At 46.7% G+C, this 12,972-nt stretch overlaps 1 protein-coding gene across 1 annotated transcript in view; it reads left to right on the top strand.

The window, feature by feature from the left end:
• Window positions 1-12,972, top strand: part of GGPS1 (geranylgeranyl diphosphate synthase 1) — a 141,673-nt gene that overhangs the window by 63,138 nt on the left and 65,563 nt on the right. The window contains exon 2 of the mRNA XM_063917563.1: window positions 9,581-9,698. Within this exon, the coding sequence (XP_063773633.1) occupies window positions 9,629-9,698 (70 nt within the window). The 5' untranslated portion in view covers window positions 9,581-9,628. The remainder of the gene's footprint in view (window positions 1-9,580; window positions 9,699-12,972) is intronic.

The raw sequence follows: 12,972 nt of genomic DNA, 5'->3' as shown, positions 1-12,972 counted from the left end.
TTGATACATTCGGCAATGCAGGTGCTGGGCCTCATGGTATCAGCATTCGACATGGTGGAGTATGCTCCATTCCATTCTCGCCCCCTCCAGAAGCTGATTCTTGCCAAGTGGGACGGCCTGCCTCACCGGTTCAGGTCTCAAATGATCTCTTTGACTCCGGAGGTCCGTCTGTCGCTGCTCTGGTGGCTCCAGGACCAACAATTGTGCAGAGGCCGTCCCTTCTGGATATCCAACTGTGTCCTGTTGACGACAGATGCCAGTCTAAGAGGTTGGGTCGCGGTGCTGGAGCAGCACTCCTTGCAGGGTCGGTGGACCAAGGAGGAATCTCTCCTCTCGATCAACATTCTGAAATTGCGGGCGGTCTTCAATGCGTTGAACCTAGCCCAGCATTTGATTCAGAACCGTCCTGTTTAAGTACAGTCGGACAACGCCACCACAGTGGCTTACATAAATCATCAAGGCGGCACTCAAAGCCGTTTGGCAATGAAGGAAGCCTGACGGATTCTACGTTGGGCAGAACGCCATCTACCGGCAATATCGGCAATATTCATTCCGGGAGTCCTGAATTGGGAAGCGGACTTTCTCAGTCGTCAGGATGTGCATGCCGGCGAGTGGGGCCTCCATCCAGAAATGTTTCAACTCCTCGTGGAAAGGTGGGGTCTTCCAGATGTGGATCTGATGGCGTCTCGACACAATCACAAGGTTCCGGTCTTCGGAGCAAGGACAAGGGATCCTCAAGCAGCATTCGTGGATGCGCTGGCAGTGCCGTGGAGGTTTCGGCTGCCGTACGTGTTCCCTCAGGTGTCATTCCTGCCCAGGGTAATTCGAAAGTTCAAGCAAGAAAAAGGAAATCTGCTTCTCATAGCTCCGGCGTGGCCCAGACGGCACTGGTTCTCAGACCTGCAAGGCCTATCGTCAGAGCGTCCACTTCTACTTCTACAACGCCCAGACCACCTCGTTCAGGGCCCTTGTGTCTACCAGGACCTAGCCCGGCTGTCTTTGACGGCGTGGCTCTTGAAGCTTCTTGTCTTAAGAGCTAAGGGTTTTTCTGAAGAGGTCATTAAAACTATGTTGCGGGCCCGGAAATCGGCCTCTGCTCGGATTTACTACCGGGTCTGGCATTCCTACTTTGTTTGGTGCTCATATAACCATTATGACGCTTCCAAGTTTAGTACAGCCAAACTTTTGGCTTTTCTACAGCAGGGCCTAGATTTAGGCCTGCGTCTGGCCTCCCTCAAGGTTCATATTTCTGCCTTGTCGGTGTGGTTTCAGAGAAAAATTGCGACTTTACCTGATGTTCATACTTTCACTCAGGGTGTGTTGCGTATCTAACTTCCCTATGTCCCGCCTGTGGCTCCTTGGGTCTTGTCGGTGGTTTTGGAGGCGTTGCAGGAGCCTCCATTTGAACCTCTTGGTTCAGCTGACCTTAAGTGGCTTTCCCCATAAGGTGGTGTTTCTGTTGGTTATTGCCTCTGCTAGAAGAGTGCAAAAAAATAAATTACCAAGGTAATTTGTCCGGCGCTGTTAAGAGGATATGCTTATCCTTTTCAGCTGCTGTTTTAAAGGGATAGTTAGTCCCTGAGTAAATAATATTGAATAGAAGTGTATACAGCGCTAACAAAAAACTGGATATGGGAAATTAGTAATCACAATTTATTATAAAACATTGTTGCAACAATTAAATTCATAAAAAAAAGGGGACAATACTTTGTCAATAAAAAGTAAAAATATAAAAATATATATATAGGGCAGGCACAGCAATTTTTGTTTGATAAATTACCACACGAGGAAGCCGATTGGGTACACTGGTGCAAGTCCTTGGAATAGTAGCCACAGTCCTAGGGAGCAGTTTGCAGTGCTAGCAGATGAAGTCCAAATGAAAAGGCCGATCTTTGTGATGTTTGATCCGGACTGAGGTGCGTCCTGTCAGATTGTTGGATCTTTCTGTGCCTTGTGGACATCCGCTATTTTTCCCAATTCGCTGGTGGACTTCTAGGCTGGTTTCCAAGTTCCAAAAGTGATTCCAGTGGTATACGGCTCCTCAGAACCAACGCGTTTCGCTGTATTCACAGCTTTTTCAAGGTATATGTGCCCTCTGTGTGGATGCCCTTTTTAAAGGCTGTGCTAATTGCCCATTGAAGACAGCTGAGATCGATTTTAGATATCTCAATAAACCATAAAACAAAACCATATCCAGTTTAGATTGCTTGTATTTAGTGGAGACAAATGTATATTCATAAAACTAATAACTTTGGTTAACATAAAAGGAGATGTATTGCTAAATACAGGAACACTTCCTGTTTACATGTGTGTAGGTCACATGACCGCATGTATGCGTGTCCTCGCATTGGTTTAATCACACCATGTGACCTGATCACGTGACTCAGTCACGTGACTTGCTAAAACTAAAAGCAATCTAAACTGGATATGGTTTTGTTTTATGGTTTATTGAGATATCTAAAATCGATCTCAGCTGTCTTCAATGGGCAATTAGCACAGCCTTTAAAAAGGGCATCCACACAGAGGGCACATATACCTTGAAAAAGCTGTGAATACAGCGAAACGCGTTGGTTCTGAGGAGCCGTATACCACTGGAATCACTTTTGGAACTTGGAAACCAGCCTAGAAGTCCACCAGCGAATTGGGAAAAATAGCGGATGTCCACAAGGCACAGAAAGATCCAACAATCTGACAGGACGCACCTCAGTCCGGATCAAACATCACAAAGATCGGCCTTTTCATTTGGACTTCATCTGCTAGCACTGCAAACTGCTCCCTAGGACTGTGGCTACTATTCCAAGGACTTGCACCAGTGTACCCAATCGGCTTCCTCGTGTGGTAATTTATCAAACAAAAATTGCTGTGCCTGCCCTATATATATATTTTTATATTTTTACTTTTTATTGACAAAGTATTGTCCCCTTTTTTTTATGAATTTAATTGTTGCAACAATGTTTTATAATAAATTGTGATTACTAATTTCCCATATCCAGTTTTTTGTTAGCGCTGTATACACTTCTATTCAATATTATCTGCTAGAAGAGTGTTGGATTTGGGTGCCTTGTCTTGTAGTTCCCCATATCTGATTTTTCACCGTGACCGGGCGGTTCTTAGGACTCGTCCTGGATATTTGCCTAAGGTGGTTTCTTCGTTCCACCTTAATCAGGAGATTGTGGTTCCAGCTTTTGTCTCTCCTGATTTGTCTCCCAAAGAGCGGTCTTTGGATGTGGTACGGGCTCTCCGTATCTATGTGAAGAGAACTGCTTCTATTCGAAAATCTGATTCTCTCTTTGTTTTGTTTGCATTTCACAAACGTGGCTGGCCTGCTCACAAGCAGACCCTGGCCAGGTGGATCAGAATGGTGATTGCGCATGCTTATGTGAAGGCTGGTCTGTCAGCTCCTGTTCACATTACGGCCCATTCTGCTCGGTCTGTTGGACCTTCTTGGGTTGCCCAACGTGGTGCGACCCTTGATCAATTGTGCAAGGCGGCTACGTGGTCCTCCGGAAACATGTTCATAAGGTTCTATGCCTTCAATACTGCCGCTTCCCAGGATGCTTCCTTTGGACGCAGGGTTCTTGTGCCCGCTACAGTGCGTCCCCTCCCATAATGAACTGCTTTAGGACATCCCCATTGTCCAGACTTGTGGAGCCCAGTGTACCCCGCAGCAGAAAACGAGTTTTATGGTAAGAACTTACCCTTGTTAAAACTTTCTGCGAGGTACACTGGGCTCCACAAGGCGCCCACCCTGACGCACTTAGCTTCTTTGGGTTGATATGGCATTAGCCGCTGACACTTCTCTTGTCGTGAGAGTGTGGTGTATGTGGCTACTAACCGTTGTCGTCTCTCTTCCTGCTACTGCATTGGGCTGGTTAACTAAACTGAGCTCCTGTGCTGGGAGGCGGGGTGATATAGGAGGCGGCGCTATGCATCTTGGGAAGAAGGTCAAAGCTTTGAGCCTGTTGGTGCCTCGGATCAAGATCCTACTCTACACCCTATTGTCCAGACTTGTGGAGCCCAGTGTACCTCGCAGAAAGAGTTTTAACAAGGGTAAGTTCTTACCATAAAACTCGTTTTTTCCTACTTGCACTCACTGCCAAGTGGATCCTGGTCCCTCCAGAGCAATCTCCAGCTATCTGTCCGGTACCAGGGGGTTGTAGAAGTGGGGGGAGGCTGTATTATAGGCTGTATCACCTATTAAGGGGCACAGCCAGTGCGGGTTTAGGGTCTTCCTATACTCAAATAGCGCTGTGTGTGGGTTGGCTCCAATCTCTGTGTGTCTCTGCCACTCTTGGGGGGAAACTCTGTCTACATAATACCCTGTGTGTTTGTGGGGTGTTTGAGTGTGTGTGACAACATGTCTAGGGACACTGTTTCATATGCTACAGAGGATTTGTCTTCCCAAGAAGACTCCATTCCATGTAATCAGGATTGCACTGTTTTAGCGCAGATCCCAGCTAGAGAGCCAGAATGGTTAGTCTCTCTGAGGGGGACTATTTCTCAGATTTCTGATAGGGTGGCTAGGACTGAGCATGCCACTCAGGTCCTCCAGTCCTCTATGGTTGTATGGTCTGATACTGCCTCCTCGGGGTCCCCTGCGGTACATTCTCACAAACGTGCACTTGCAGTTATGCAGGATGACACGGACACCGACGCTGCAGACGGTGACGGGGATGTATTGAGGGGGACAGCATCCCTTGCTAAGGGGGTGCAGTTGATGATTGAGGCTGTAAGGGATGTTTTACACATTTCGGACACCGTTCCGGAACAGGTGGAGGAGGCCTTCTTCACAGATAATGAGTCCCCCCTCACTTTCCCGGCATCCAAAGAATTAAATGCTATCTTTGAAAAAACATGGGAAACTCCGGAAAATAAATTCCAGATTCCCAAGAGGGTCTTGGTGGCTTTTCCCTTCCATTAGGAAGATAGAAAGAGATGGGAGTCCCCGCCGATCGTAGACGCCTCTGTCTCCAGGCTGTCCAAACAGGTGGCATTACCGGTCCTGGGGTCTACCGCGTTAAAGGACCCGGCAGATCGCAAGGTGGATGCTACACTGAAATCCATTTACACGGCTTCAGGGGCCATATTGCTACAGCCTGTGCTTGGATTGCTAAAGCTATTACCAGGTGGTCAATCACTCTACAGGAGGAGTAGTCTACGCTGGACAAATAATACGTAATATTCAGGATTCTGCAGGGTTCCTGGTGGATTCCATGAAAGACCTGGGTTCCATGGCTGCGGGGATCTCCTCCATGTCTGTCTCGGCTCGTAGGGGTCTCTGGCTGCGCAACTGGTCTGTGGACGCGGAATCCAGGAAGTGTGTGGAGGGCCTACCATACAAAGGTCAGGCTCTCTTTGGGGAGGCACTGGATGCGTGGATTGCCACGGCTGCCGCGGGTAAGTCTCTCCTTTTCTCCACTCAGCTGCACCGGCTACGAAGAAGCCTTTTTCATCTTACACGTCACAGTCCTTTCGGCCCGCAAGGCCTAGAAAGAATAAGCCTTCGAACACCTTCTTCAGAGTTGGTTGTGCCAAGGGAAAGAAACCTGCTCCCGCAGGTTCCCAGACCCAGAAGCCCGCTTCTGATACCCCTAAGTCCTCCGCATGACGGTGGACTGCTAGGCCTGGAGGAAGGTTCAGGTAGTTCAGCCACATCTGGGTGTCGTCGGGTCTGGACCCCTGGGTACTGGATATAGTGTCCAGAGGTTACAGACTGGAGTGTCAAGAGCCCCCGCCTCACCGTTTCTTCAAGTCAGGCTTGCCAGCCCTGCTGGCAGACAGGACAATTCTTCTGGAGACCATCAGAAAATTGGTGGTGTCAGAGGTCATTGTTCCGGTCCCACTTCAGCAGTGGAACAAGGATTATTATTCAAACCTTTTTGTGGTACCAAAACCGGATGGTTCGGTACGGCCTATTCTAAACTTAGTCTTTGAACCCTTATCTCAGGGAGTTCAAATTCAAGATGGAATATCTGAGAGTTGTCATCTCAGGACTGACGGAGGGGGAGTTCCTGGTGTCTCTGGACATCAAGGATGCTTACCTCCACATTCCCATTTGGGCGCCGCATCAAGAATATCTCAGGTTTGCACTGATGGACGATCACTATCCGTTCCAGGCGCTGCCGTTTGGCCTCTCCACAGCACCGAGGATCTTCACCAAGGTGATGGCGGAGATGATGGTTCTCCGCAGCAAACGGGGTGAACATAATTCCATATCTGGACGATCTCCTGATCAAGGCGTTGTCCAGGGAGAGGTTGTTGCGGTCTATCGCGCTCACGACACAACTGCTCAGGAGGCACGGTTGGATCCTAAACCTTCCAAAGTCTCATCTGGAACCGACAAGGCGGCTGTCTTTCCTGGGAATGATCCTCGACACGGAAGTGCAGAGGGTATTTCTCCCGGTGGAAAAAACGTTGGTGATTTAAGCAATGGTCCGGGATGTCCTAAGGCCTACCCAGGTATCTGTTCATCAATGCATACGCCTTCTGGGGAAGATGGTTGCCACCTACGAGGCTCTGCAGTACGGCAGGTTTCATGCTCAAACTTTTCAGCTGGACCTATTGGACCAGTGGTCGGGCTCTCACCTACACATGCACAAGAGGATACGCCTGTCTCCGAAAGCCAGGATTTCACTCCTCTGGTGGCTGCAACTTCCACACCTTATGGAAGGGCGAAGGTTCGTAATTCAAGACTGGATCCTTTTAACCACAGAAGCAAAGCTAAGAGGTTGGGGAGCAGTCGCTCTAGGGGAAACCTTCCAAGGAAGGTGGTCGAATCAAGAATCTCTTCTCCCAATAAACATCCTGGAGCTAACGGCCGTGTACAACGCCCTTCTGCAAGCAGCACACCTTCTACAGTATCGGGCTGTTCAGGTGCAGTCGGACAACGTGACCACAGTGGCCTACATAAACCAACAAGACGGAACGAAGAGCAGGGCTGCCATGTCAGAGGTGTCAAGAATCCTCCTCTGGGCAGAAAGGCACGCTGTAGCGATGTCGACAATCTTCATTCCGGGAGTAGACAACTGGAGGTGTTCGAGGAGGTAACTGGTTGGTGGGAGGTTCCTCACATAGACATGATGGCCTCCCGCCTCAACAAGAAGCTGGGGAAGTACTGTTCCAGGTCGAGGGACCCGAAGGCAGTGGCGGGGGACGCACTGGTTACACCGTGGGTGTTCAGGTCAGTGTATGTGTTCCCTCCACTTCCTCTGATTCCAAAGGTCCTTCAGCTGGTAAAAAGAACAAAGGTTCTGGCAATCCTCATAACTCCGGACTGGCCAAGGAGGGCTTGGTATGCGGATCTACTGGATCTTCTGCTGGAAGATCCAAGGCCCTTACCTCTTCAGGAGGATCTGCTGCAGCAGGGGGCGTTCGCCTATAAAGACTTATCACAGCTACGTTTGACGGCATGGCGGTTGAATGCCAAATCTTAGCTCTGAAAGGTATTCCGAGTGAGGTCATTCCTACTCTGATTCAGGCTAGGGAAGGGGATGACGTCTAAACATTACCACCGTATTTGGAAGAAATATGTTTCTTGGTGTGAAGCCAGGAAGTTTCCGGAGGTGGTGTTTCAACTTGGACGTTTTCTCCTTTTCCTGCAGGCAGGAGTGGATATGGGCCTGAGATTGGGATCCATCAAGGTCCAAATCTCTGCTTTGTCCATCGTCTTTCAATAACAATTGGCTGTCCTCACTGAGGTTCAGACCTTTTTGAAAGGGGTTCTGCACATCCAGCCTCCCTTTGTGGCGCCAACGGCACCCTGGGATCTAGATGTGGTGTTGCAGTTCCTACAATCAGCATGGTTTGAGCCTCTACTGGAGGCTGACATCAAGTTTCTCACGTGGAAGGTGGTCACTCTGTTGGCCTTGGCTTCTGCTCGACGCATGTCGGAATTGGGGGCTTTATCTTGCAGAAGTCCTTATCTCATCTTCCATGAAGACAGGGCGGAACTTAGGACTCGTCCACAGTTCCTGCCTAAGGTTGTACGGCTTTCCATATCAACCAACCTATTGTGGTGCCAGTGGCTACTGACTCCTCAATTGCTTCAAAGTCCTTGGATGTTGTACGGGCTTTGAAGATCTATGTGAAGAGGACTGCTCGTCATAGGAAATCTGACTCTCTATTTGTCCTCTAAGATCCCAAGAAAATTGGGTGTCCTGCTTCTAAGCAATCGATTTCGCGCTGGATCAGGTTCACTATCCAGCATGTGTATTCTACGGCAGGATTGCCGTGTCCGAAATCGGTTAAGGCCCGCTCTACTCGTAAAGTGGGTTCTTCCTGGGCGGCTGCCCGGGGTGTCTCGGCCTTACAGCTGTGCCGAGCTGCTACTTGGTCTGGTTCGAACACGTTTGCCAAGTTTTACAAGTTCGATACTCTGGCCTCTGATGACCTCAAGTTTGGTCAGGCAGTATTGCAGGAGCCTCCGCGCTCTCTCTCCCGTACTGGGAGCTTTGGTACATCCCCATGGTACTAATATGGACCCCAGAATCCTCGAGGACGTAAGAGAAAATAGGATTTTAATTACCTGCCGGTAAATCCTTTTCTCGTAGTCCGTAGAGAATGCTGTGCACCCGCCCAGCGCTTCGTTTTCCTGCATTGGGTTTATGGTTCAGTGTTACCTGGTTCCTAGGTTAGTTCTGCGTTATTTATGTTTCAGCTGTTGCTGAGTTGATTCGCATGTTTGTGTGAGCTTATATGAATCTCGCTACTATCTGTGTAATTCCTTCTCTCGAAGTATGTCGTCTCCTCGGGCACAGTTTCTAGACTGAGTCTGGTAGGAGGGGCATAGAGGGAGGAGCCTGCCCACACTCTTAAACTCTTAAAGTGCTCCTGGTGGACCCGTCTATACCACATGGTACTAACATGGACCCCAGCATCCTCTACGGACTACGAGAAAAGGATTTACCGGCAGGTAATTAAAATCCTATTTTCTGAATATTTCAGTTTTCGGGTATCCGTATAGCGGATACCCAACCTGTACTGTAGTCTATTGTTGTTAATTGATCTTTTGAAGGAGATACGCCAGCAACGACGCAAGTACCCAATAACTTGATCGGCCTTTCTTTCTGGTGTAGAAGGGGAATACAATAGGTAGGGAAAATAGTAGGGCTATTTATTGGAAGATACACTAACCCAAATTGTTTCAACAATCGATGTCATTCTTATGGAATACAATATAAATTATAATTTTAGCAATTTGAAATCCGTTCTAATACATTACAACAAAGAATGATTTATTCATTTTGGTCTCTAATATGTCTTGAAACTATCTTCAGGATCATTTCTGTGTTATTGCCAATCACTTTAAAACCATAATGAACTACTTAGACTGCATTGCTTACATTAACCATCTACAGTATAAATTCCTTATGTTTGAGACTATTTGTTGTCATGCAGTAGTAAACCAAGTGGGATGAACTGTGGAATATTCACATGTTAACTTATAAGAAATATATTGCGTGTACGCTTTGAGGGTGGCTGGCTGCCCCTACAAATATGTGCTTGTGGAATTTGTGATACCAATGAATAGTTCTATGTTTTTTTCATATAACCTTCTCACATTTTGCATTTCCCATTCTAGAATTGTTTTACCAGCTAGTCCAACATCTCAAAGATTGGAAGAAAAAAAATGGCAAACTCCAGAGAGAACTCACAAAGAATCTTACTTGAACCTTACAAGTATTTACTTCAACTTCCAGGTACTTTCCTATTTAGATTTCTGCTTCGTGCTTCACATATAGCAGTTTTTTTATAGTTGGAGTATTTATACTTGATGATGTGCTATGCTCTGTCATACGGCAGCAGGTTGTTTGTGTTTTACTTGAATTTTGTTGGTTTCTAGATTACTTTAGAGGTAGATAAGTGTGGCATGATTTATGCTGATTTAGGCTTACATGGGAAAGATCTGTAACTACTAATAGGGTGTGTAGAATTCTCTCTACTCTTAGTCTCGGCTATTTTGGCTTCTATTAAATCCTTTCAGGACATGGGCCCTCATTCCGAGTTGTTCGCTCGGTATTTTTCATCGCATCGCAGTGAAAATCCGCTTAGTACGCATGCGCAATGTTCGCACTGCGACTGCGCCAAGTAACTTTACTATGAAGAAAGTATTTTTACTCACGGCTTTTTCTTCGCTCCGGCGATCGTAATGTGATTGACAGGAAATGGGTGTTACTGGGCGGATACACGGCGTTTCAGGGGCGTGTGGCTGAAAACGCTACCGTTTCCGGAAAAAACGCAGGAGTGGCCGGGGAAACGGTGGGAGTGCCTGGGCGAACGCTGGGTGTGTTTGTGACGTCAACCAGGAACGACAAGCACTGAAATGATCGCACAGGCAGAGTAAGTCTGGAGCTACTCTGAAACTGCTAACTCGTTTGTAATCGCAATATTGCGCGTACGTCGGTCGCAATTTTAAGAAGCTAAGATTCACTCCCAGTAGGCGGCGGCTTAGCGTGTGTAACTCTGCTACATTCGCCTTGCGAGCGAACAACTCGGAATGAGGGCCATTGTTAAACACCTGAGCTCTGTAATGGAGTTGGAGGGTAATGTTTTCTTTACTACCAGAGCTGCATATACTGGGTAACCACTATTCAGTGTTTTTCACCTTTTATGGTTTATATATCGGAAAATCTCACTTTTGGGGATTCGTGGTCATTATTGTTAAATCCTTCTTTCTTACACACTGATAATGGGATCCTTTTGCAAACCACCAATATGCTGGCATTCTTATATCTTGGGCTGAGTGAACAGATTAATTACATGGTTAGCGAGTTAGTGGGAGGTGCCCCATCCACAGACCACTACACTGCCAAGTGGCTCGATAAGGTCAGCATAGTTGTGTTGGAGCTACTCATTTAGGGCCTAATTCAGATTGATCGCAGCAATAGATTTGTTAGCAGTTGGGCAAAACAATGTGCACTACGGGGGGCAAATAAACCATGTGCAGAGAGTTAGATTTGGGTGGGATGTGTTCAAACTGAAATCTAAATTGCAGTGTAAAAATAAAGCAGCCAGTATTTACCCTGCACATAAACAATATAACCCACCCAAATCTAACTCTCTCTGCACGTTACATCTGCCCCCCTGCAGTGCACATGGTTTTGCCCAACTGCTAACAAATTTGCTGCTGCGATCAGCTCTGAATTACCCCCTTAATCATATGCTTGTTGTATATTATGGCTTGCAAAGCTACAGAATGCATGGCCTGCAATACTAATAGTGTTTCCTGATTGGAATCAAACGCCGGCAACTGCACCCATCTCGCACCCTTTGCCCGGCCAGCCGAATACCAGATTTGCACAAAAGTGCTTGCCACACTATGGGGCAGCGAAAACTTTTGCGCGAGATCAGGCTGCTGTACCGCACAGCTATTGTCACGCTAATTTGGCCAGGCGAAGGAATTCACCAGCAATTTGAATTCTCTCCCATACGGGTGTATTCAATTCGTGTCTGATCCTCTCCGACGGAGAGGAGACGACGGTTCTGCATTCAATGCTGGCCGCAAACGGCCAGCATTCCAACAATGCAGAGACGACTTGTTAACAAGTCGACTCTGCATTACCCTTAAATTGTCGGAAACATCCATGTTTCTGAAAGAAACATGTGGATCGGAAATACTGGCACTAATTGTATAGACCCCATAGTCTTCTTTCCAAAACTCTGAATGATTCACTACAATCAACAGACTGGTACATTCCAGAAACAGTTGGTTCCATCCAGAAATAGTTTGCCTTGGTTTTGCTGAGCTACAGAAAGCTGGTGTAAATTCTATTTTTCTACCTTAAGGCAGCAGAAGATGTATTCCAATTATGTGCATATTATGTTGGGATAGGAATGAAAGCGTTGTTTTCAAAAAGAATCACATGCTTTTTGGTGAAAGAAAAAATCCTATTTATTTTAATAATACAGTTAATTGTTTAACAGACATTCACACTCTAAGCACATTAGATGAGCTGTCTTTATGATGGTGCTTTCAGGAGCCCTGGTATAAAAACCATTGTGAATTGACAAGTTATTTAGTGCAGCAGATAGGTCAAATGAAATACTAATTTTCTTAGAGATGTGAACTATCCTCAAACCAAAACTTTCCTTATATCATATACTGTTATATAGTAATCCATCTCTCTCTGTTCAGTTGGTGCTCCTAATGAAATCGGTTCTCCACACACAAATAACAGTCTGATTTGTCATTGTAGTTATGCTGTTCCAGGTGTATAATGTTCCAAAACACAGTAACTTAAGACCCATACACACTTGACGATAAAATGAGCGACGTCATTCATTTCAGCCCTCATCAACAACGTCGCTCATTATATCGTCAAGTGTGTATGCATCCGACGACCACCGATGAGCGGCCCCGCGGGACGTTAACGACCCTCGCTTATCTGTGGAGCATGTATGCTCAATTTCCACTATGGTCGTTACCGACCAGAGACGTCGTTGAATGTGTATGGTGTGAACGACCAACGACCAAGCCACTGTTCACCAGCCCTGTTCCCAGCTCATTAGTTTAATAAACTGTTCAGCTTGGATGCTTCAACGATGAATGGTCTTTGGTCGTTGGTAGTGTGTATGCTCATGTCGTTTGCTCAGCTGTTCAAGGGAAATTCAAGGGAAGTCGTTAACGACGGTCGTTAACAACGTGTGCATCGTCAAGTGTGTATGGGCCTTTATACTAATCAGTAAGGTTCTAATTGTACAGTAATACCGTAAATGAATATATCCTACACTGCCTTTTCCCATGATGCCATAGTGGTGGCTTACTTTTGCTACATAACTTAGGGATGGAATATCAACTGGATACAATAGTACTTACCTGACCATCCGAAATGTTACAAACACGCTACAGAGCAGATGATAAACTCCTCATGCACAATGGGGGTAATTCCAAGTTGATCGCAGCAGGAATTTTGTTAGCAGTTGGGCAAAACCATGTGCACTGCAGGGGAGGCAGATATAACATGTGCAGAAAGA

Source organism: Pseudophryne corroboree, chromosome 4, assembly GCF_028390025.1.
Source record: "Pseudophryne corroboree isolate aPseCor3 chromosome 4, aPseCor3.hap2, whole genome shotgun sequence".
NCBI lineage: Eukaryota > Metazoa > Chordata > Amphibia > Anura > Myobatrachidae > Pseudophryne > Pseudophryne corroboree.
Note: the sequence above shows the minus strand (reverse complement) of the source record. Positions and strands in the feature narration are given on the sequence as shown.